Source organism: Salmo trutta, chromosome 1 (assembly GCF_901001165.1).
Source record: "Salmo trutta chromosome 1, fSalTru1.1, whole genome shotgun sequence".
Taxonomy (NCBI): domain Eukaryota; kingdom Metazoa; phylum Chordata; class Actinopteri; order Salmoniformes; family Salmonidae; genus Salmo; species Salmo trutta.
In genome coordinates, this window is record NC_042957.1 from 78839395 (window position 1) to 78865254 (window position 25860).

General features: G+C 45.0%; 1 protein-coding gene across 1 annotated transcript in view; it reads right to left on the reverse strand.

Moving 5' to 3' along the window:
- Positions 1 to 25860, reverse strand: part of LOC115208495 (syntaxin-binding protein 4) — a 96412-nt gene that overhangs the window by 57500 nt on the left and 13052 nt on the right. The window contains exons 3-5 of the mRNA XM_029776600.1: positions 15174 to 15269; positions 6067 to 6136; positions 5869 to 5943 (exon numbers count right to left, since the gene is read on the reverse strand). Of these exons, the coding sequence (XP_029632460.1) occupies positions 5869 to 5943; positions 6067 to 6136; positions 15174 to 15269 (241 nt within the window). The remainder of the gene's footprint in view (positions 1 to 5868; positions 5944 to 6066; positions 6137 to 15173; positions 15270 to 25860) is intronic.

Here is a 25860-nt window from a genome sequence, read left to right on the forward strand (position 1 = left end):
CCTCCCCACTCCATCTCTCTCCTCCCCTCCCCACTCCATCTCTCTCCTCCCCTCCCCATTCTCTCTCTCTCCTCCCTTTCACTCCTCCCAGACCCCTCACCTCCAGACTGACTGATTGCGGACGTTACACCTAACTAACTAGCCTGCACATTGACTCGGTACCAGTACCCCCTGTATATAGCCTCCATACTGACTCGGTACCAGTACCCCCTGTATATAGCCTCCATACTGACTCGGTACCAGTACCCCCTGTATATAGCCTCCATACTGACGTGGTACCCATACCCCCTGTATATAGCCTCCATACTGACGTGGTACCCATACCCCCTGTATATAGCCTCCATACTGACGTGGTACCCATACCCCCTGTATATAGCCTCCATACTGACGTGGTACCCATACCCCCTGTATATAGCCTCCATACTGACTCGGTACCAGTACCCCCTGTATATAGCCTCCATACTGACTCGGTACCAGTACCCCCTGTATATAGCCTCCATACTGACTCGGTACCAGTACCCCCTGTATATAGCCTCCATACTGACTCGGTACCAGTACCCCCTGTATATAGCCTCGTTATTGTTATTTGATTGTGTTTCTTTTTATTAAATTTTTTACTTTAGTTTATTTTGTAAATATTTTCTAAACTCTATTTCTTGAACTGCATTGTTGATTAATCGCTTATAAGTAAGCATTTCACGGTAAGGTATTCGCCGCATGTGACAGATAACATTTGATTTGATTTGACTGACAGTTATGGGTCAGCAGTATCTTTCCTGTTGCCTGGCGACTCCAACTGAATTCTTCCTCTATGTTAGCTACATACTTCAGTCTGAGACTGACATCATTGAAGTAATTTGTGGTGACGTCAAAATGAGGGTTGTTGTACAAAACAAACCAATCAGAGTATTAAAGCCAATGAAGAATTTAAAAAACGCCACTTTACCCATGTGTGTTCTGGACATCGGTTTCTGGGACCAATCAGAATGGTTAGAATGTGTTTGCATTCTAGAAATTGTCGGGGAGGTTCTCAGATCCAGACTCATTTGGAGAAGACCCCCAGACAGGAAGGATGTCCCCTCTCTGACCCCAGACAGGATGTCCCCTCTCTGACCCCAGACAGGAAGGATGTCCCCTCTCTGACCCCAGACAGGAAGGATGTCCCCTCTCTGACCCCAGACAGGAAGGATGTCCCCTCTCTGACCCCAGACAGGAAGGATGTACCCTCTCTGACACCAGACAGGAAGGATGTCCCCTCTCTGACCCCAGACAGGAAGGATGTACCCTCTCTGACCCCAGACACATGCCCTAGTTGGCTTTGTGTGTGTGTGTGGGGGGGGGGGGGGGGGGGGGGGGGGAATGTCCAGTCTGAATCTCTGGTATATTTAACCTCACTGCAGGGGAATGTCCAGTCTGAATCTCTGGTATATTTAACCTCACTGCAGGGGAATGTCCAGTCTGAATCTCTGGTATACTTAACCTCACTGCAGGGGAATGTCCAGTCTGAATCTCAGGTATACTGTAAGCGCTCATTTCAACAGGATTCCCTGGTTAAATAGAGGTTGATTCTAGCTTCATGTTTAGTTATATTGTAAATGTTCATTTCAACAGGATTCCCTGGTTAAATAGAGGTTGATTCTAGCTTCATGTTTAGTTATATTGTAAATGTTCATTTCAACAGGATTCCCTGGTTAAATAGAGGTCGACTCTAGCTTCATATTCCCTTTCTATTTCTGACCCCCTCTCATCACAGATCAATGGTACTAAGGCTTTAACAACCAGGTTAATATTACTGCGTAGTGGACCCAAATAGCATGGAGGAGATGCAGAACGAGGGAGAATAGGGGAAAGAATTAGAGAGAGGGGGATTAGAGAGAGAGAGATGAAGAGAGGAAGGAAGAGAAACGGAAAGGCATAATCCCTCCATCCTCTCCTCTCCTTTCCCCTCCTGTCTTCTCCTCTCCTCCTCTCCTCCTCTCCTCCTCTCCTTTCCCCTCCTGTCTTCTCCTCTCCTCCTCCCCTCCTCTCCTTTCCCCTCCTGTCTTCTCCTCTCCTCCTCCCCTCCTCTCCTTTCCCCTCCTGTCTTCTCCTCTCCTCCTCCCCTCCTCTCCTTTCCCCTCCTGTCTTCTCCTCTCCTCCTCTCCTCCTCTCCTTTCCCCTCCTGTCTTCTCCTCTCCTCCTCTCCTCCTCTCCTTTCCCCTCCTGTCTTCTCCTCTCCTCCTCTCCTCCTCTCCTTTCCCCTCCTGTCTTCTCCTCTCCTCCTCTCCTCCTCTCCTTTCCCCTCCTGTCTTCTCCTCTCCTCCTCTCCTTTCCCCTCCTGTCTTCTCCTCTCCTCCTCTCCTCCTCTCCTTTCCCCTCCTGTCTTCTCCTCTCCTCCTCTCCTCCTCTCCTTTCCCCTCCTGTCTTCTCCTCTCCTCCTCTCCTCCTCTCCTCCTCTCCTTTCCCCTCCTGTCTTCTCCTCTCCTCCTCCCCTCCTCTCCTTTCCCCTCCTGTCTTCTCCTCTCTTCCTCCCCTCCTCTCCTTTCCCCTCCTGTCTTCTCCTCTCCTCCTCTCCATCCCTCCTGCCTTGGCCTGTGTGCTGAGCTCTGAGTGTTGGTTAAGGCACAGAACACAGATTATAGAACGATGTGAGAAGCACAGGCTCATCTCATCATGAGTACTGTCCACAGCTTAGCCTGTAGCCTGCTATCCTGCCTGTAGCCTGTAGCCTGCTTTCCTGCCTGTAGCCTGCTTTCCTGCCTGTAGCCTGCTTTCCTGCCTGTAGCCTGTAGCCTGCTTTCCTGCCTGTAGCCTGCTTTCCTGCCTGTAGCCTGCTTTCCTGCCTGTAGCCTGCTTTCCTGCCTGTAGCCTGTAGCCTGCTTTCCTGCCTGTAGCCTGCTTTCCTGCCTGTAGCCTGTAGCCTGCTTTCCTGCCTGTAGCCTGTAGCCTGTAGCCTGCTTTCCTGCCTGTAGCCTGTAGCCTGCTTTCCTGTCTGTAGCCTGCTTTCCTGCCTGTAGCCTGCTTTCCTGCCTGTAGCCTGCTTTCCTGTCTGTAGCCTGCTTTCCTGCAGCAGCCTGCTTTTCTGCCTGTAGCCTGCTTTCTACATGTAGTCCGCTTTCCTTTATATATCAAATCAAATTTATTTATATAGCCCTTCTTACATCAGCTGATATCTCAAAGTGCTGTACAGAAACCCAGCCTAAAACCCCAAACAGCAAGCAATGCAAGTGTAGAAGCACGGTGGCTAGGAAAAACTAGTCCGCTTTCCTGCATGCAGTCCGCTTTCCTGCATGCAGTCCGCTTTCCTGTATGTAGCCTGCTTTCCTGTCTGTAGTCTGCTTTCCTGCCTGTAGCCTGCTTTCCTGCCTGTAGCCTGCTTTCCTGCCTGTAGCCTGCTTTCCTGCCTGTAGCCTGCTTTCCTGCCTCTCCTGCCTGTAGCTTGTACATTCTGTAGCCTGTATAGCCTGCCTTACTGTGTGTGTGTGTGTGTGTGTGTGTGTGTGTGTGTGTGTGTGTGTGTGTGTGTGTGTGTGTGTGTGTGTGTGTGTGTGTGTGTGTGTGTGTGTGTGTGTGTGTGTGTGTGTGTGTGTGTTCGTGCGTGCGTGCGCGCATGTGTGACAGCTAGTGTGACCTGGTTTTAGGCTAACTCACGATGTCAAAACTGACCACCCGGTCGGTTGTTGCTATGGGATCGTGGTTAGATTAGCAACCTGGCTAAATGTTAAATGCTAAAAACAATAGGCTACCAGATGGCAGAATATGATGAGTGGGGGATGCAGGTTCTCTCTGTTAATGTTTTGACAGATATAACCTTCCACTGGCTGTTTAGAGCAAATCAAGAATTCATCACGTAATAAAAGTTCTATTTTACTGTTTGCTGTGTAATGTGGTTCTCTTCCCTGACTTTCAAATCAAATCAAATGTTACTGGTTACGTACACATATTTTACAGATGCTTATGTTTCTAGGGCTAACAGTGCAGCAATACCGAACATTACAAAACAATAAATACAACTACTAAAAACATTTAAAGAAAGAAATCAAGAAATATCAGAACAAGCAATGTCCATAATATGAATATATACTGTGCATTCGGAAAGAATTCAGACCCCTTGACTTTTTCCACATTTTGTTACGTTACAGCCTTATTCTAAAATGGATGGGGAAAAAAGGGTTTTCCTCATCAATCTGCACACAATAACCCATATTGACAAAGCGAAAACAGGTTTTTAGACATTTCTGCTAATGTATTAAAAATAGAAAAACTGAAATATCTTATTTACATAAGTTTTCAGAACCTCTGCTCTGAGACTCGAAATTGAGCTCAGGTGCATCCTGTTTCCATTGATCATCCTTGAGATGTTTCTACAACTTGATTGGAGTCTACCTGTGGTAAATTCAATTGATTGGTTATGATTTGGAAAGGCACACACCTGTCTATAAAAGGTCCCACAGTTGACAGTGCATGTCATGGCAAAAATCAAGCCATGAGGTGGAAGGAATTGTACATAGAGCGCCAAGAGAGGATTGTGTAGTGGCACAGATCTGGAGAAGGGAACCAAAACATGTCTGGAGCATTGAAGGTCCCCAAGACCCCAATCATTCTTAAATTGAAGAAATTTGTAACCACTAAGACTCTTCCTAGAGCTGGCCGCCCGGCCAAACTGAGCAATCGGGGGAGAAGGGCCTTGGTCAGGGAGGTGACCAAGAACCCGATGGTCACTCTGACAGAGCTCCAGAGTTCCTCTGTGGAGATGGGAGAACCTTCCAGAAGGACAACCTTCACTGCAGCACTCCACCAATTAGGCCTTTATGGTAGAGTGGCCAGATGGAAGCCACTCCTCAGTAAAAGGCACATGACAGCCCGCTTGGAGTTTGCCAAAATGCACCTAAAGGCCTGTCAGACCTGTCTGTGGATCAGTGATGTGCACGCCAAACAGCTTGAAGCTTTTCACCTTCTCCATTCCGGCCCCATTGATGTGGATGGGGGCGTGCTCTTTCTGCTATCTCCTGAAGTCCACAATCAGCTCCTTTTGTTTTGTTGACGTTGAGGGAAAGGTTATTTTCCTGGCACCACTTCACCAGGGCCCTCACCTCCTCGCTGTAGGCTGTCTCATCATTGTTGGTAATCAGGCCTACTACTGTTGTGTCGCCTGCAAACTTGATGATTGAGTTGGAGACGTGCGAGGCCACGCAGTCATGGGTGAACAGGGAGTACAGGAGGGGGCTGAGCACGCACCCTTGTGGGGCCCCAGTGTTGAGGATCAGCGTAGCAAGTTCACAGGTTCATCAGTTTGGATTAACAGTCTGTACTAAATGTCTTTCCATTCATCCTCTTGTTGCCAGCTGCCAGGGGCGGAGCGAAAGGTAGTTAGAAGAAGTGCCTGAGGCGGAGCGAGGGGCGTCCCAGCCCAAAAACCCTGGCCAAAATGTCCACCATGCCACTGCCAGGGTTATTCATCTTCGAAGAGGAAGCCAAAGAAACTCTCAGCGCCATGCCAACCATCTGGTTTATCAACAAAATGATTCATTTTTACTTTGAATAATTAAAAAATGGCATCTTTTTAATAATCTCAATTCTTAAGAGGAGGAAGAGAAGGAGGAGCAGGAGGAAGAGGAGGAGGACAGGCAGGCCAAGTTGAGAGATAAAGGACATTCAGGGACACAGATGGACATGGAGCACAATTGGAGTTCCAAGCCAACACGAACACCCTGATAGCTGAAATTCAGACTTCAGACACAAATGCGGATTACAGACACTCACATCAGCGACCCAATGCGTGTTGACGCTAAAGTTGTGATTAAGGGTATTGACACTAAGCCTACAGAATGTGGTCAATGATACGTGGTCGTGTGCATCTCATATCTAGACACGGTCCTCAGGGCCTACCTTGCTTCCTCGTCTCTGGCGATCAGAAGGCGCATTTGGTTGCTCGAGGACGCTGATCTCAGAACGTCTACTGCTCTGTATAAAACAATAACAGAAAAAACAAAACGTTAATGTCTTGACTACATCAACACAAATTTCACTGGTCTTTTTGGTATTTTTCCAATGAAGAAGAGAGTTGTTTTCTACTGTTGAACCTACCTTTCACTGGTGACCCCTAGTAAACTCTCCCCATTCACCTCCAAGATCTGGTCTCCCGCCTGGAGGTGTCCTGGTGAGGTGAGGTCAACACAAGGTCACAGGTCAAACAGTGATGTCATCAAGGTGAGGATGTATTAATCACATCATGTGATGTCATCAGAATATGAAGTATAAGAGAGGTTGGTTCAGTGAATCCCGCTTGTATAATGAGTAACCTTGCCTCAGACCAGAGTCCTGAAGACTTGTTTTGGCTCCCCAAACTATAGCTCAGCGGGCTAATGGTCTTGTGGCGGGCAGACGACCCAGGGTTTAGGGGGCGCATTTTACCTGGAATATCTAAGCATAACTAACCAGGGCCTGTGTTCACAAAGCCTCTCAGACTAGGAGAGCTCATCTAGGATCTGGTCCCCACCTGTCTTATTCAATATTATCTAATAGGCAAAACTGATCCTAGATTAGCACTCCTAATCTGAGAGGCTTTGTGAATAGGGCCCAGGTATTTTAAAACTGATATAAATTACAGGAGCCCTATTGGCTGGTATCGTGACAACACTAATCACGTCTCTACCAGACAAGGGAAAGTAAGAAGAGCACTTAAGGGAAGTATACAATCTGTAAACGGAATAGACTAAGAGTAAACAAAGAGGTGAAAACTGTTGAGAGGGCCCTTCCTGGACCTTCCTGGACCGCTGAAGGAGACTTGTTAATCAGTGATATGTCTCTATCTCTTTATCCCACCAGAACTGGCCTCAGAACAAACAGAGACATATCACTGATTAACTGTTTGTTCTGGGCCCAGTTCTGGTGGGATAAAGAGATAGAGACAAATCACTGATTAACTGTTTGTTCTATGTCTCTATCTCTTTATCCCACCAGAACTGGCCTCCTGAGAGATGAGATGTCACCACAACCACTTCTCCTGTCACTCACTGGTTCATGAGCTCAACCTAGGATGCATCTGAAATGGCACCCTATTTCCTATATAGTGCACTACTTTGACCAAAGCCCTCTATGTGCCCTTGTCCAAAGTAGTTCACTACATAGTGAATAGGGTGCCAAATCAGACACAACCCTAGAAGAGATTTACTGGAAGTGGAGTAGTGTAACGACACTAGATGATAAACACATTACCATCTCTTCCTCGGGGATATCCTTATTGGGATTGTGTCTAGCTAGGGCCTTTCTCTTTGGGCCAGGCGATCTGTGTTCGCAACCCACTAGAGACCCTCAGTTCATTACAATATGATATAACCAATCTGGGATCACGACCCACTAGAGACCTGGTCCTTCTCCCTCAGTTCATTATGATATGATATAACCAATCTGGGTTCACGACCCACTAGAGACCTGGTCCTTCTCCCTCAGTTCATTATGATATGATATAACCAATCTGGGTTCACGACCCACTAGAGACCTGGTCCTTCTCCCTCAGTTCATTACGATATGATATAACCAATCTGGGTTCACAACCCACTAGAGACTTGGTCCTTCTCCCTCAGTTCATTATGATATGATATAACCAATCTGGGTTCACGACCCACTAGAGACCTGGTCCTTCTCCCTCAGTTCATTATGATATGATACGATATAACCAATCTGGGATCACGACCCACTAGAGACCTGGTCCTTCTCCCTCAGTTCATTATGATATGATATAACCAATCTGGGTTCACGACCCACTAGAGACCTGGTCCTTCTCCCTCAGTTCATTACGATATGATATAATCAATCTGGGTTCACGACCCACTAGAGACCTGGTCCTTCTCCCTCAGTTCATTACGATATGATTTAACCAATCTGGGTTCACGACCCACTAGAGACCTGGTCCTTCTCCCTCAGTTCATTATGATATGATATAACCAATCTGGGTTCACGACCCACTAGAGACCTGGTCCTTCTCCCTCAGTTCATTACGATATGATATAACCAATCTGGGTTCACGACCCACTAGAGACCTGGTCCTTCTCCCTCAGTTCATTATGATATGATATAACCAATCTGGGTTCACGACCCACTAGAGACCTGGTCCTTCTCCCTCAGTTCATTACGATATGATATAACCAATCTGGGTTCACAACCCACTAGAGACCTGGTCCTTCTCCCTCAGTTCATTATGATATGATATAACCAATCTGGGTTCACGACCCACTAGAGACCTGGTCCTTCTCCCTCAGTTCATTATGATATGATATAACCAATTTGGGTTCACGACCCACTAGAGACCTGGTCCTTCTCCCTCAGTTCATTATGATATGATATGATATAACCAATCTGGGATCACGACCCACTAGAGACCTGGTCCTTCTCCCTCAGTTCATTATGATATGATATAACCAATCTGGGTTCACGACCCACTAGAGACCTGGTCCTTCTCCCTCAGTTCATTATGATATGATATAACCAATCTGGGTTCACGACCCACTAGAGACCTGGTCCTTCTCCCTCAGTTCATTATGATATGATATAACACAGAGTTGTGCAAACTGTACATCATAGCAATTTAGTTAGTTCCATTCACTACAGTAGGTATAGTAACAATGGTACATTTGATTAATTTAGTCAATTTCTGGAGCCCAAGGGACAAGTTACATAAGTCACTGGTCTAAAAGACTTGATGAGTTTATCTAATATGAGCTGTAGCAGAGAGCATGTTCTACATAACTTATTTTAAATAACCATGTTTTAACAGTCCAAATATCCAGACTTAGTAGGTCTTCTGGGTAGAAGAAAATACAACCTTTTATAGTACCTGACATTTCGGAAATATTAGTTTGCTTTAAATGCCAGGATGTCGTACTCATTTCAACTTTTCATCTGGTAGAATTCACTGCACGCTATTGAGGAAGATAATCGTCTTTTAAGACGCACTTGTGTCTGACAACAGCTGATAACAGAGTCTGAACTCATATAGACCTCTAACTGACACTGTAGTGAGTCTCCATGGTAACAGAGTCTGTACTCATATAGACCTCTAACTGACACTGTAGTGAGTCTCCATAGTAACAGAGTCTGTACTCATATAGACCTCTAACTGACACTGTAGTGAGTCTCCATAGTAACAGAGTCTGTACTCATATAGACCTCTAACTGACACTGTAGTGAGTCTCCATGGTAACAGAGTCTGTACTCATATAGACCTCTAACTGACACTGTAGTGAGTCTCCATGGTAACAGAGTCTGAACTCATATAGACCTCTAACTGACACTGTAGTGAGTCTACATAGTAACAGAGTCTGTACTCATATAGACCTCTAACTGACACTGTAGTGAGTCTACATAGTAACAGAGTCTGTACTCATATAGACCTCTAACTGACACTGTAGTGAGTCTCCATAGTAACAGAGTCTGTACTCATATAGACCTCTAACTGACACTGTAGTGAGTCTACATAGTAACAGAGTCTGTACTAATATAGACCTCTAACTGACACTGTAGTGAGTCTACATAGTAACAGAGTCTGTACTCATATAGACCTCTAACTGACACTGTAGTGAGTCTCCATAGTAACAGAGTCTGTACTCATATAGACCTCTAACTGACACTGTAGTGAGTCTCCGTAGTAACAGAGTCTGTACTCATATAGACCTCTAACTGACACTGTAGTGAGTCTACATAGTAACAGAGTCTGTACTCATATAGACCTCTAACTGACACTGTAGTGAGTCTACATAGTAACAGAGTCTGTACTCATATAGACCTCTAACTGACACTGTAGTGAGTCTACATAGTAACAGAGTCTGTACTCATATAGACCTCTAACTGACACTGTAGTAAGTCTCCATAGTAACAGTCTGTACTCATATAGACCTCTATCTATACTGACACTGTAGTAAGTCTCCATAGTAACAGAGTCTGTACTCATATAGACCTCTAACTGACACTGTATTAAGTCTCCATAGTAACAGAGTCTGTACTCATACAGACCTCCATCTATACTGACACTGTAGTAAGTCTCCATAGTAACAGATCTGTACTCATATAGACCTCTATCTATACTGACACTGTAGTAAGTCTCCATAGTAACAGAGTCTGTACTCATATAGACCTCCATCTATATTGACACTGTAGTAAGACTCCATAGTAACAGATCTGTACTCATATAGACATCTATACTGACACTGTAGTAAGTCTCCATAGTAACAGAGGAAGACAGGAAGAGATCGAGACTGACCTGTTTAATCCTACCCTTCAGAGGTATTAACACTGATAGTACTACGCACTGGGATGATGCTGGACACATTTTTTTACATTTTACATTTTAGTCATTTAGCAGACGCACTTATCCAGAGCGACTTACAGTAGTGAATGCATACATTTCATACATATACACACACCCACACACACACACCCACACCCACACCCACCCACCCACCCACCCACCCACCCACCCACCCACCCACCCACCCACCCACACACACACACACACACACACACACACACACACACACACACACACACACACACACACACACACACACACACACAAGCAAACACACACACATGTGAGCCACTTACACCACAGCCTGTACGTATACATTAAAGTGGTAGTTAGCTGTATTTCCTCAGGGCTATATGTAGTAGTTAGCTGTATTTCCTCAGGGCTATAAGTAGTAGTTAGCTGTATTTCCTCAGGGCTATAAGTAGTAGTTAGCTGTATTTCCTCAGGGCTATAAGTAGTAGTTAGCTGTATTTCCTGAGGGCTATATGTAGTAGTTAGCTGTATTTCCTCAGGGCTATAGGTAGTAGTTAGCTGTATTTCCTCAGGGCTATATGTAGTAGTTAGCTGTATTTCCTCAGGGCTATAAGTAGTAGTTAGCTGTATTTCCTCAGGGCTATAAGTAGTAGTTAGCTGTATTTCCTCAGGGCTATAAGTAGTAGTTAGCTGTATTTCCTCAGGGCTATAGGTAGTAGTTAGCTGTATTTCCTCAGGGCTATAAGTAGTAGTTAGCTGTATTTCCTCAGGGCTATAAGTAGTAGTTAGCTGTATTTCCTCAGGGCTATAGGTAGTAGTTAGCTGTATTTCCTGAGGCCTATATGAGTTAAGCAAGCAATTAGCAGCTCAACCCACTCTGCCAAGATATGTTGTCCACTACAAGATCTGCCTTGGTTTCAATTGGTTTTATTGTAATAGAAAATATATCTGCTGGAAGCTCTTGATGCTGTTTCCGAAGCCTCTGCACTCTGCCTAAGAAAACAGCTATCTTCATCTGTTTTCCGCCATATTGCTTTCCCCTATCCAGTCCTGTCAGATCTTCAATAGGGAGCGAACGATTACAGGAAAAAAGACAACTTTGTGGAATGAAACATTGCCCAAGGTCGTGACCTCAGTAACCCTTCCGATTAATAATTGTTTATTCTAGGAACTCTCTGTTCCAATGAAAGCACATCACTCCAAACCCCTCCAAACCCCTGTGTCCCAAATGGCACTGTATTCCCAATTTAGTGCACTACTTTTACCCATAGAGCACATAGGCTTCTGGTCAAATGTAGTGCACTAAACAGGGAATAGGGTGCCATTTGGGATGCACAACTTTCTGATTTCTGAGCCCGATGGATTTTCCCATGCCTTCCCTCACAATAATGAGATTGCTCTTCTTTGGTCATTACTGGGAAAGCTGTCCCAAATCACAGGGATCAAAGCAATTTAATCACACCATGTTTGGGTTGTAATAGAGGCAGATTTCCCAGTAGTTATCTGTGTCCCAAACAGGACCCTATTCCCTACATAGTGCACTGCTTTTGACCAGAGCCCTAAAGTCGTGCACTATGAAGGGAATAGGGTGTCATTTGAGATGCAGTACTTATGGCGACTGTTGCTGCCCTTTCTGCAATCCTTCATTTTAGGGACCAAGTAGAGAAACCAGATCCAAAACACACAGACCAGAGTGGCCTGTAGGTTAGTGGACTGAAACACAGACCAGAGTGGCCTGTAGCTTAGTGGACTGAAACACAGACCAGAGTGGCCTGTAGGTTAGTGGACTGAAACACAGACCAGAGTGGCCTGTAGCTTAGTGGACTGAAACACAGACCAGAGTGGCCTGTAGGTTAGTGGACTGAAACACAGACCAGAGCGGCCTGTAGCTTAGTGGACTGAAACACAGACCAGAGTGGCCTGTAGCTTAGTGGACTGAAACACAGATCAGAGCGGCCTGACGGTTAGTGGACTGAAACACAGACCAGAGCGGCCTGTAGCTTAGTGGACTGAAACACAGATCAGAGCGGCCTGTAGCTTAGTGGACTGAAACACAGACCAGAGTGGCCTGTAGCTTAGTGGACTGAAACACAGACCAGAGTGGCCTGTAGCTTAGTGGACTGAAACACAGATCAGAGCGGCCTGACGGTTAGTGGACTGAAACACAGACCAGAGCCACAGACCAGAGCGGCCTGACGTTTAGTGGACTGAAACACAGACCAGAGCGGCCTGACGGTTAGTGGACTGAAACACAGACCAGAGCGGCCAGACGGTTAGTGGACTGAAACACAGACCAGAGTGGCCTGTAGGTTAGTGGACTGAAACACAGACCAGAGTGGCCTGTAGGTTAGTGGACTGAAACACAGACCAGAGTGGCCTGTAGCTTAGTGGACTGATACACAGACCAGAGTGGCCTGTAGCTTAGTGGACTGAAACACAGACCAGAGCGGTCTGTAGGTTAGTGGACTGAAACACAGACCAGAGTGGCCTGTAGCTTAGTGGACTGAAACACAGACCAGAGCGGCTGACGGTTAGTGGACTGAAACACAGACCAGAGCGGCCTGACGGTTAGTGGACTGAAACATAGACCAGAGCGGCCTGTAGGTTAGAGGACTGAAACACAGACCAGAGTGGCCTGTAGCTTAGTGGACTGAAACACAGACCAGAGTGGCCTGTCAGTTAGTGGACTGAAACACAGACCAGAGTGGCTTGTAGCTTAGTGGACTGAAACACAGACCAGAGCGGCCTGTAGGTTAGTGGACTGAAACACAGACCAGAGCGGCCTGTAGGTTAGTGGACTGAAACACAGACCAGAGTGGCCTGTAGCTTAGTGGACTGAAACACAGACCAGAGCGGCCTGTAGGTTAGTGGACTGAAACACAGACCAGAGTGGCCTGTAGCTTAGTGGACTGAAACACAGACCACAGTGGCCTGTAGCTTAGTGGACGGAAACACAGACCAGAGTGGCCTGTAGGTTAGTGGACTGAAACACAGACCAGAGCGGCCTGTAGCTTAGTGGACTGAAACACAGACCAGAGTGGCCTGTAGCTTAGTGGACTGATACACAGACCAGAGTGGCCTGTAGCTTAGTGGACTGAAACACAGACCAGAGCGGCCTGTAGCTTAGTGGACTGAAACACAGACCAGAGTGGCCTGTAGTTTAGTGGACTGAAACACAGACCAGAGTGGCCTGTAGGTTAGTGGACTGAAACACAGACCAGAGTGGCCTGTAGCTTAGTGGACTGAAACACAGACCAGAGTGGCCTGTAGCTTAGTGGACTGATACACAGACCAGAGTGGCCTGTAGCTTAGTGGACTGAAACACAGACCAGAGTGGCCTGTCAGTTAGTAGACTGATACACAGACCAGAGTGGCCTGTAGGTTAGTGGACTGATACACAGACCAGAGTGGCCTGTAGCTTAGTGGACTGAAACACAGACCAGAGCGGCCTGTCAGTTAGTGGACTGAAACACAGATCAGAGCGGCCTGACGGTTAGTGGACTGAAACACAGACCAGAGTGGCCTGTAGGTTAGTGGACTGAAACACAGACCAGAGTGGCCTGTCGGTTAGTGGACTGAAACACAGACCAGAGCGGCCTGTAGGTTAGTGGACTGAAACACAGACCAGAGTGGCCTGTAGCTTAGTGGACTGAAACACAGACCAGAGTGGCCTGTAGGTTAGTGGACTGAAACACAGACCAGAGCGGCCTGTAGCTTAGTGGACTGAAACACAGACCAGAGCGGCCTGACGGTTAGTGGACTGAAACACAGACCAGAGCGGCCTGTAGGTTAGTGGACTGAAACACAGACCAGAGTGGCCTGTAGCTTAGTGGACTGAAACACAGACCAGAGTGGCCTGTAGGTTAGTGGACTGAAACACAGACCAGAGTGGCCTGTAGCTTAGTGGACTGAAACACAGACCAGAGTGGCCTGTAGGTTAGTGGACTGAAACACAGACCAGAGCGGCCTGTAGCTTAGTGGACTGAAACACAGACCAGAGCGGCCTGTAGCTTAGTGGACTGAAACACAGACCAGAGCGGCCTGACGGTTAGTGGACTGAAACACAGACCAGAGCGGCCTGACGGTTAGTGGACTGAAACACAGACCAGAGTGGCCTGTAGCTTAGTGGACTGAAACAAAGACCAGAGCCACAGACCAGAGCGGCCTGTCGGTTAGTCGACTGAAACAGTGATTTATAATGGAGGGATACTTCTACTGTCTGAATGATAAACAGTGATTTATAATGGAGGGATACTTCTACTGTCTGAATTATAAACAGTGATTTATAATGGAGGGATACTTCTACTGTCTGAATTATAAACAGTGATTTATAATGGAGGAGGGATTTGTGGCACAAATCCAATACAAGTCAGTGGTACCTTTATTAGCATTTTCGCGCTTCATGTACAAATCATCCTAAAGTATCTAAAAATGTAATGTGAAGTTACTTATAGATGATATGGACATGAAGCGCGAAAATGCTAATATAGGTACCATTGACTTGTATTGGATTTGTGCCATAAATGCTAAAAGGTTAGAATTTGAAACAGTGGCCAAGTAACCAAAACCAAAACATGGTTTGCTGTCATACCGTGTCCATAGACTGCTTACAGGCTATTGAAACCAATTTGTAATTTTGTAATTTGGGTGAACTATCCCTTTAAGCGGCAGGTAGCCTAGTGGTTAGAGCGTTGGGCCAGTAATCGAAAGGTTGCTAGATTGAATCCCCGAGCTGACAAGGTAAAAATCTGTCGTTCTGCACCCTGAACAAGGCAGTTAACCCACTGTTCCCTGGTAGGCCATCATTGTAAATAAGAATTTGTTCTTAACTGACTTGTCTAGTTAAATAAAACAAATAAAAACCTGTGTTACTGCTGCCATCCCCACCCGTTCTCTTTCTGCACAGAACACTTACCATCACTTGAAGCAAGGCCACCAGGTAAAATCCTTTTGACGTAGACTCCAAACTCCTCTCCCGTTAACTCCTTCACTCCTCCAATGACTTTGATCCCTGAGGGGGGAAAAGAACACCATAGAACAGAGGGCTGTTTAATAGTAGCCTATACATGTTTAACTACTGTCTATCTGTCACTGGATTACTAATGACTCATAGAACAGAGGGCTGTTTAATAGTAGCCTATACATGTTTAACTACTGTCTATCTGTCACTGGGTTACTAATGACTCATAGAACAGAGGGCTGTTTAATAGTAGCCTATACATGTTTAACTACTGTCTATCTTTCCCTGGATTACTAATGACTCATAGAACAGAGGGCTGTTTAATAGTAGCCTATGTATTTTTAACTACTGTCTATCTTTCCCTGGATTACTAATGACTCATAGAACAGAGGGCTGTTTAATAGTAGCCTATGTATTTTTAACTACTGTCTATCTTTCCCTGGATTACTAATGACTCTGAGCTGAAAGCTGTCTCAGGAAGAACAGTAGAGAGCTCCAAATGAACGACAAAAAACTGATCCCATCCCCCGAAGTTCATGAAGTTTGGAGAGTTGACCTTGTTCTTCAGTCATTGTGCAGAACAGCAGAGATATCTGTATGCTGTCACAATAGTGGTGGGAATTCTGTACACTCTTTTTACATCAACAGGCCTATCTGCTTCAATAATATAACATGAGTTAAACCTACACAACTAAAGCACTCGTCTCTAACAGCCTTGAGGGGATACAGAAACTATGGTAACCCTTCACAAAGCCTTTGTAATGTAAATTAGCATACTAATACCACTGCAGTTTAAATAATGGTTACATAAGCAATGTACTAACAGCATAGAGTGTATGTATATTCTACAGAGACACTCCTGGACTCGCAACAGTTTTTTGGGGGACTGAAGTGAACTATAAGGAAAGTTTTGCCCAGGTAACAGGCCAACAACCACCGATGAACTTTACTACATGGTAATTACAACAAAAGGTAACTTGATGGTTGCCTCAGGTTAAAAGTGTGTGTGTGTGCGTGCGTGCGTGTGTGCGACTGTGTGTGTGTGTCAAGCGGCTTCTGTATGTGTATGCCTGTGTCCCAAATGGCATCCTTTTTCCTATGTGGTGCTACAGGCCCTTGTCAAAAGTAGTGCACTATATAGGGAATAGGACACACCTCATGTTACCATTCCCACCGATCACTAAGCAGGATATGTACAAGCCACAACCAGCTTATGTGGTCACATGGTTAATACCTGGCTATGGGTCTATAGATGGTTAATACCTGGCTATGGGTCTATAGATGGTTAATACCTGGCTATGGGTCTATAGATGGTTAATACATGGCTATGGGTCTATAGATGGTTAATACCTGGCTATGGGTCTATAGATGGTTAATACATGGCTATGGGTCTATAGATGGTTAATACCTGGCTATGGGTCTATAGATGGTTAATACCTGGCTATGGGTCTATAGATGGTTAATACCTGGCTATGGGTCTATAGATGGTTAATACCTGGCTATGGGTCTATAGATGGTTAATACCTGGCTATGGGTCTATAGATGGTTAATACCTGGCTATGGGTCTATAGATGGTTAATACCTGGCTATGGGTCTATAGATGGTTAATACCTGGCTATGGGTCTATAGATGGTTAATACCTGGCTATGGGTCTATAGATGGTTAATACCTGGCTATGGGTCTATAGATGGTTAATACCTGGCTATGGGTCTATAGATGGTTAATACCTGGCTATGGGTCTATAGATGGTTAATACCTGGCTATGGGTCTATAGATGGTTAATACCTGGCTATGGGTCTATAGATGGTTAATACATGGCTATGGGTCTATAGATGGTTAATACATGGCTATGGGTCTATAGATGGTTAATACCTGGCTATGGGTCTATAGATGGTTAATACATGGCTATGGGTCTATAGATGGTTAATACCTGGCTATGGGTCTATAGATGGTTAATACATGGCTATGGGTCTATAGATGGTTAATACCTGGCTATGGGTCTATAGATGGTTAATACCTGGCTATGGGTCTATAGATGGTTAATACCTGGCTATGGGTCTATAGATGGTTAATACCTGGCTATGGGTCTATAGATGGTTAATACCTGGCTATGGGTCTATAGATGGTTAATACCTGGCTATGGGTCTATAGATGGTTAATACGTGGCTATGGGTCTATAGATGGTTAATACATGGCTATGGGTCTATAGATGGTTAATACATGGCTATGGGTCTATAGATGGTTAATACATGGCTATGGGTCTATAGATGGTTAATACCTGGCTATGGGTCTATAGATGGTTAATACCTGGCTATGGGTCTATAGATGGTTAATACCTGGCTATGGGTCTATAGATGGTTAATCCCTGGCTATGGGTCTATAGATGGTTAATCCCTGGCTATGGGTCTATAGATGGTTAATACCTGGCTATGGGTCTATAGATGGTTAATACCTGGCTATGGGTTTATAGATGGTTAATACCTGGCTATGGGTCTATAGATGGTTAATACCTGGCTGTCTGAGTGTTGGAGCATGTCCCTGGCTATCCGTACATTTAAAAAACAAGAAAATGGTGCTTCCTGGTTAGCTTTATATAAGGAATTTGAAAAGAGTTATACTTTTACTTTTGATACTTAAGTATATCTGTATTGGAATGAATGCCATGTTTGTAATATATCTGTATTGGAATTAATGCCATGTTTGTAATATATCTGTATTGGAATGAATGTCATGTTTGTAATATATCTGTATTGGAATGAATGCCATGTTTGTAATATATCTGTATTGGAATGAATGTCATGTTTCTAATGTATCAAACAATCATTCTGCCTCATCCACCTCCACTGTTGCTAAACATTCCACAGCTTAATGGACAATTAGTTCATTGGATCAGGCCGGATGAGGGCTTAGTAAAGTGGATCAGGCCGGATGAGGGCTTAGTAAAGTGGATCAGGCCGGATGAGGGCTTAGTATAGTGGATCAGGCCGGATGAGGGCTTAGTAAAGTGGATCAGGCCGGATGAGGGCTTAGTATAGTGGATCAGGCCGGATGAGGGCTTAGTAAAGTGGATCAGGCCGGATGAGGGCTTAGTAAAGTGGATCAGGCCGGATGAGGGCTTAGTATAGTGGATCAGGCCGGATGAGGGCTTAGTAAAGTGGATCAGGCCGGATGAGGGCTTAGTAAAGTGGATCAGGCCGGATGAGGGCTTAGTATAGTGGATCAGGCCGGATGAGGGCTTAGTAAAGTGGATCAGGCCGGATGAGGGCTTAGTAAAGTGGATCAGGCCGGATGAGGGCTTAGTAAAGTGGATCAGGCCGGATGAGGGCTTAGTATAGTGGATCAGGCCGGATGAGGGCTTAGTAAAGTGGATCAGGCCGGATGAGGGCTTAGTATAGTGGATCAGGCCGGATGAGGGCTTAGTAAAGTGGATCAGGCCGGATGAGGGCTTAGTATAGTGGATCAGGCCGGATGAGGGCTTAGTAAAGTGGATCAGGCCGGATGAGGGCTTAGTATAGTGGATCAGGCCGGATGAGGGCTTAGTAAAGTGGATCAGGCCGGATGAGGGCTTAGTAAAGTGGAGGAGGTTGGATGAGGATCGTGGCTGGAGGGGGGCGGTAGTGGGGGGGACGGAGTGGGATGGGGGGTCAGAAGTGGGTGGTTTCAGCAGGCATCTTAGCATGATGCCTCAGAGACAAAACAAACTGCAGGGGTTCTGACCTGTCACCAAGGACATACACAGCAGCTGCCTAGCCAGATCAAAACCCACTTCCTGTCCGCTCATTCACCCAGGCCTATATGTACTGTAGCCCTGTTGTAGCTATGGGTTCTGGTCAAAACAGTTGTCGTGTCTTTGGCATCATTAAAACTGAAGACGTATTTATCAAATAACTCTCTGTAATTATTATTTCAGGATTAACCTGATTAATCATGTAACTGTAATTAACTAGGAAGTCGGGGCACCAAGGAAAATACTCAGATTACAAAGTTATAATTTTCCTAATATAACTTTCAGATATTTTAATATCTGATCAATTAGTCTTCTGATTAATGACGTATTCTTTACCTCACGTCAGTCTCATTCCAAACGTCGTAAATTGTTAGTTATCTGCACGAACCCAGTCTTCACTCTGAGTCATCCATACATCAATTGTGTTAAAATCATTTATTTACTAACTAAGTAATTCACAGAAATGCATAACAAACAGATATGGTTACAAGGAAATGATAGGGGAATGTGCCCTAGTGGGCTAAACCGGCATGACGGCTTGTTAGACCAAAGGGGAGTGGGCGGTCAACTGAGAAGGCACTACAGAGTAGATAATTATAACAATTGAAATGCTAATCCTTTGCACATGAACGCTCACTCATTCGAGAACAATTGCAATCAATATATATATTTACGCTCAGTGTGTCGTCGGGATCTCTGTTGAAAAGTTTGGTTCTGTTGGAGAGTCTGTCCGCCCTCTCTCTCTCTGTCGTGGTTAGAATGGGTAGTTCAGAGTGACATTCATTAATATCGTTATAGGACAGATGTTTCGTCGGTCTTCGCGTTCAATGATACCGAATTCCTAGCTGCAGACTAGTAATTAATATCAAAGACTTGTTATTATTCTGTCGGTATCGATAGCCTAAGAGTTTAACCACGTGGTATGGTTAAAAGTTCTGGCAGAGGAATGCATGGTCAAACCTTGGCCCTCTCGTAATGGAGGTAAGCTGGGTCTCCAACCTTCAGCCATCTCGTAATTGAGGTAAGCTCGGTCTGGTGATAGAAAACCTAGGAGGGTTTTTTTTCCGGAAGAGCAGAAAAGGGCCTGTCCCATGATGCCAGACCATAACTGTGCTCATGGGCGGTCCTCTGATTTAGTTAAACTCCAAAGGGAATTGGAGTTTCCTTCATTAAACAGTCCAAAATCACATTACACAATTTCACAAACAGTTCCATCCCCACTCATTCATTTTATACAACCATTAGATGTACGCCTCATAACTGAGGCTATTGTATAAACAGCGTTATGGTAATGTGGCCGTATTGTCCCTCATGAGTTTCACAAAATTGTACCAAACGGACCAGTTCGTAGCTGGATTCTTCACCGATCTTTTATACCTTCTCCAGAACATAAATGTCGTTCGGTTCTCCAGTTCTGTGAGGTGGAAGAACTCCTTTGTGTTCTCTATGAAACTCACTCTCTCTCTCTATACTGTGAGAGGGTCTCCTCATAGGAATTTACAACCTCTGCTGACCACAGCAGCCTGGGTGTGGGAGACAGAGGTAGGGGGATGGTACATAGAAAAGGCTGGTGCAGAGGGAGGGGGGTCAACTGTGCTCGCTGTACCCAAAGAGGGCAACGTCATGACACAGTCATGCACTATATTGTGAATAGGGTGCCATGCAAGACCAGCCAGTGTCACCCTTGTGGGGTAAGGCTATAATACATGGATTAAAGGAGAAGTTGTTGTTTTTTACAACCAAATCTCTATTTTTGATGTCAATAGAATATTCTTTAAAGGGTCCAGACACCTTTTGTATGATTACACATTTTTCAAAAACAGCAAATATCTTCCTCATCCTCGTTGTGTAGTATGGGGGCCCCTGAGAAAACATGAAGAAAGGCTCCAAAAACACCCAAATACATCCTTTTAGAAACGGCAAAGATCTCAGTATAATGATGCAGGTCTTTAAATGTTGTACACATGACATTGTGTCATTCCAAACTTTATCCTTAATGTTATATTCCATTTTGCGCGACTGGAGCCGTTTCCACTAACTAGCTGTTCCAATCTCCATGTAGTATGGTGCTACAGATAACTGCTAAAATAAAGGAAACAACATAAAGTGTCTTAACAGCACATTTGGCCACCACGAGCAGCCAGAACAGCTTCAATGCGCCTTGGCATAGACTCTACAAGCGTCTGGAACTTCCTGTGTGGAAGGACCCCATGCTTTCAATATACTATGTAGCCCTCATTTATTCAAGTTTTTGCTTTATTTGGGGAGTTACCTGTAGAATGGACAGAAAGGTATCGCTTGAGTCATAACAAAATGGAATATACTTTCTCGTACTCTCTCGCACACCACACACACCCGCACACACTCACAAACACACACACACACACCACTCACACACACACACAATCCATCCATTAGAGCAGTACCTGTGTAGCTCAGGGCTAGTCTGCTCTTTCCAGGCAGACAATATGTTAACACTAATTGAGTTTGGAGCGAGAGGAGCATGTTAATTATCTGGGATCAGGTTTTGGAGTTGCTCTTCCTTCACTCCTTTCCTCCTCTCCTTGTCCTCTCTCTCCTCTCTCTTTCTCCTCTCTCTCTCTCTACTTCTTTGACATGGTAAGTCCTCCCTCTCTCTGTCAGGGTGTTTTCTCTCTCATGTAGTTCTGTCAGGGTGTAGTTCTGTCATTATGTAGTTCTGTCAGGGTGTAGTTCTGTCAGGGCGTTTTCTCTCTCATGTAGTTCTGTCAGGGTGTAGTTCTGTCAGGGTGTAGTTCTGTCAGGGTGTAGTTCTGTCAGGGCGTTTTCTCTCTCATGTAGTTCTGTCAGGGTGTAGTTCTGTCAGGGTGTAGTTCTGTCATTATGTAGTTCTGTCAGGGTGTAGTTCTGTCAGGGTGTAGTTCTGTCAGGGTGTAGTTCTGTCGGGGTGTAGTTCTGTCAGGGTGTAGTTCTGTCAGGGTGTAGTTCTGTCGGGGTGTAGTTCTGTCAGGGTGTAGTTCTGTCATTATGTAGTTCTGTCATTATGTAGTTCTGTCAGGGTGTAGTTCTGTCAGGGTGTAGTTCTGTCATTATGTAGTTCTGTCAGGGTGTAGTTCTGTCAGGGTGTAGTTCTGTCAGGGTGTTTTCTCTCTCATTATGTAGTTCTGTCATTATGCAGTTCTGTCATTATGTAGTTCTGTCAGGGTGTAGTTCTGTCAGGGTGTAGTTCTGTCAGGGTGTAGTTCTGTCATTATGTAGTTCTGTCAGGGTGTACTTCTGTCAGGGTGTAGTTCTGTCAGGGTGTAGTTCTGTCATTATGTAGTTCTGTCAGGGTGTAGTTCTGTCATTATGTAGTTCTGTCATTATGTAGTTCTGTCATTATGTAGTTCTGTCAGGGTGTAGTTCTGTCAGGGTGTAGTTCTGTCATTATGTAGTTCTGTCAGGGTGTAGTTCTGTCAGGGTGTAGTTCTGTCATTATGTAGTTCTGTCAGGGTGTAGTTCTGTCATTATGTAGTTCTGTCAGGGTGTAGTTCTGTCAGGGTGTAGTTCTGTCAGGGTGTTTTCTCTCTCATTATGTAGTTCTGTCAGGGTGTTTTCTCTCTCATTATGTAGTTCTGTCAGGGTGTAGTTCTGTCATTATGTAGTTCTGTCAGGGTGTAGTTCTGTCAGGGTGTAGTTCTGTCAGGGTGTAGTTCTGTCAGGGTGTGTTCTCTTTCATTATGTAGTTCTGTCAGGGTGTTTTCTCTCTCATTATGTAGTTCTGTCAGGGTGTAGTTCTGTCAGGGTGTAGTTCTGTCAGGGTGTAGTTCTGTCATTATGTAGTTCTGTCAGGGTGTAGTTCTGTCAGGGTGTAGTTCTGTCAGGGTGTAGTTCTGTCAGGGTGTAGTTCTGTCATTATGTAGTTCTGTCAGGGTGTAGTTCTGTCAGGGTGTAGTTCTGTCAGGGTGTAGTTCTGTCAGGGTGTTTTCTCTCTCATTATGTAGTTCTGTCAGGGTGTAGTTCTGTCAGGGTGTAGTTCTGTCATTATGTAGTTCTGTCAGGGTGTAGTTCTGTCAGGGTGTAGTTCTGTCAGGGTGTAGTTCTGTCATTATGTAGTTCTGTCAGGGTGTAGTTCTGTCATTATGTAGTTCTGTCAGGGTGTAGTTCTGTCAGGGTGTAGTTCTGTCATTATGTAGTTCTGTCAGGGTGTAGTTCTGTCAGGGTGTAGTTCTGTCAGGGTGTTTTCTCTCTCATTATGTAGTTCTGTCATGGTGTAGTTCTGTCAGGGTGTAGTTCTGTCAGGGTGTAGTTCTGTCAGGGTGTTTTCTCTCTCATTATGTAGTTCTGTCAGGGTGTAGTTCTGTCATTATGTAGTTCTGTCAGGGTGTAGTTCTGTCATTATGTAGTTCTGTCAGGTTGTAGTTCTGTCATTATGTAGTTCTGTCAGGGTGTAGTTCTGTCAGGGTGTAGTTCTGTCAGGGTGTAGTTCTGTCAGGGTGTCGTTCTGTCAGGGTGTAGTTCTGTCAGGGTGTAGTTCTGTCAGGGTGTAGTTCTGTCAGGGTGTAGTTCTGTCAGGGTGTCAGGGACATTCACTTCCCCTTCCCAGGATGAGACATCCCATAATATAAGAGATGAAACAGCTTGTAGAGACCACAGGACTCAGACACATCAAGACGAAGTGAACTCTACAGAGAGGTAGAGGAGGTGAACTCTACAGAGAGGAAGAGGAGGTGAACTCTACAGAGAGGAAGAGGAGGTGAACTCTACAGAGAGGAAGAGGAGGTGAACTCTACAGAGAGGTAGAGGAGGTGAACTCTACAGAGAGGAAGAGGAGGTGAACTCTACAGAGAGGAAGAGGAGGTGAACTCTACAGAGAGGAAGAGGAGGTGAACTCTACAGAGAGGAAGAGGAGGTGAACTCTACAGAGAGGAAGAGGAGGTGAACTCTACAGAGAGGAAGAGGAGGTGAACTCTACCGAGAGGAAGAGGAGGTGAACTCTACCGAGAGGAAGAGGAGGTGAACTCTACAGAGAGGAAGAGGAGGTGAACTCTACAGAGAGGAAGAGGAGGTCAACTCTACAGAGAGGAAGAGGAGGTGAACTCTACAGAGATGAAGAGGAGGTGAACTCTACAGTGAGGAAGAGGAGGTCAACTCTACAGAGAGGAAGAGGAGGTGAACTCTAAATGTACTTTACTTGTGGGTCGTTCTGGTTAAGAGCGTCCACTACAGATGAATGGACACAGAAGGCAGGACTTCTAAGGCTTGGTGGTGCCGACTCCATTTTGTACAACTGTGTGTCTGCATACCAAGTCCAGGACAGTCGGGATATGATTTACAACATGTGTCAATACATCAACCAGGGTGTTATGTCTTGCTGTGTAGGGACAACTATCTTATTTACCATGCCTATTCACCATGACCATGATGTCTTAGTGGGAGGACTTTTAGAATACCTTGTGTGTGCGGGTGCGTGTCCATGTGCATGTGTGTAAATACGTGAATGTGTGTGTGAGTGTGTGTGTGTGTGTGTGTGTGTTTGCATATGTGAATGTGTGTGTGTGTATGTACGTGCATATGTGATTGTGTGTGTGTGTGTGTCTGTGTGCATATGTGAATGTGTGTGTGTGTGCATACGTGTGTGTGTGTGTGTGTGTGTGTGTGTGTGTGTGTGTGTGTGTGTGTGTGTGTGTATGTACGTGCATATGTGATTATGTGATTGTGTGTGTGTGTGTGTGTGTGTCTGTGTGCATATGTGAATGTGTGTGTGTGTGCATACGTGTGTGTGTGTGTGTGTGTGTGTGTGTGTGTGTGTGTGTGTGTGTGTGTGTGTGTGTGTGTGCGTGCGCGCGCCTATGTGACTGTGTGTGTTATGTGTAGAGGTCGGCCGATTATGATTTTTTCCACCGCCGATACCGTTTATTGGCGGGTCAAAAAGGCCGATGCCGATTAATCAGCCGATTTTTTTTATTTGTATTTATTTATTTGTAATAATGACAATTACAACAATACTGAATGAACACTTATTTTAACTTAATATAATACATCAATAAAATCAATTTAGCCTCAAATAAATAATGAAACATGTTCAATTTGATTTAAATAATGCAAAAACAAAGTGTTGGAGAAGAAAGTAAAAGTGCAATATGTGCCATGTAAAAAAGCTAATTTAGTTTAAGTTCCTTGCTCAGAACATGAGAACATATGAAAGCTGGTGGTTCCTTTTAACATGAGTCTTCAATATTCCCAGGTAAGAAGTTTTAGGTTGTAGTTATTATAGGAATTATAGGACTATTTCTCTCTATACGATTTGTATTTCATATACCTTTGACTATTGGATGTTCTTATAGGCACTTTAGTATTGCCAGTGTAACAGTATAGCTTCCGTCCCTCTCCTCGCTCCTACCTGGGCTCGAACCAGGAACACATCGACAACAGCCACCCTCGAAGCAGCGTTACCCATGTAGAGGAAGGGAAAAAACTACTCCAAGTCTCAGAGCGAGTGACGTTTGAAACGCTATTAGGGCGCACCCGGCTAACTAGCTAGCCATTTCACATCAGTTACACCAGCCTCATCTTGGGAGTTGACAGGCTTGAAGTCATAAACAGCGCAATGCATTGCGAAGGGCTGCTGGCAAAACGCACGAAAGTGCTATTTTGAATGAATGCTTACGAGCCTGCTGCTGCCTACCACCGCTCAGTCAGACCGCTCTATCAAATCATAGACTTAATTATAACATAATAACACACAGAAACACGAACCTTAGGTCATTAATATGGTCGAATCCGGAAACTATCATCTCGAATACAAAACGTTATTCCTGTTACATTGCACAACCTTCAGTGTTATGTCATAATTACGTAAAATTCTGGCAAATTAGTTCGCAACGAGCCAGACGGCCCAAACTGTTGCATATACCCTGAGTACGTGCAATGAACGCAAAATGACACAATTTCACC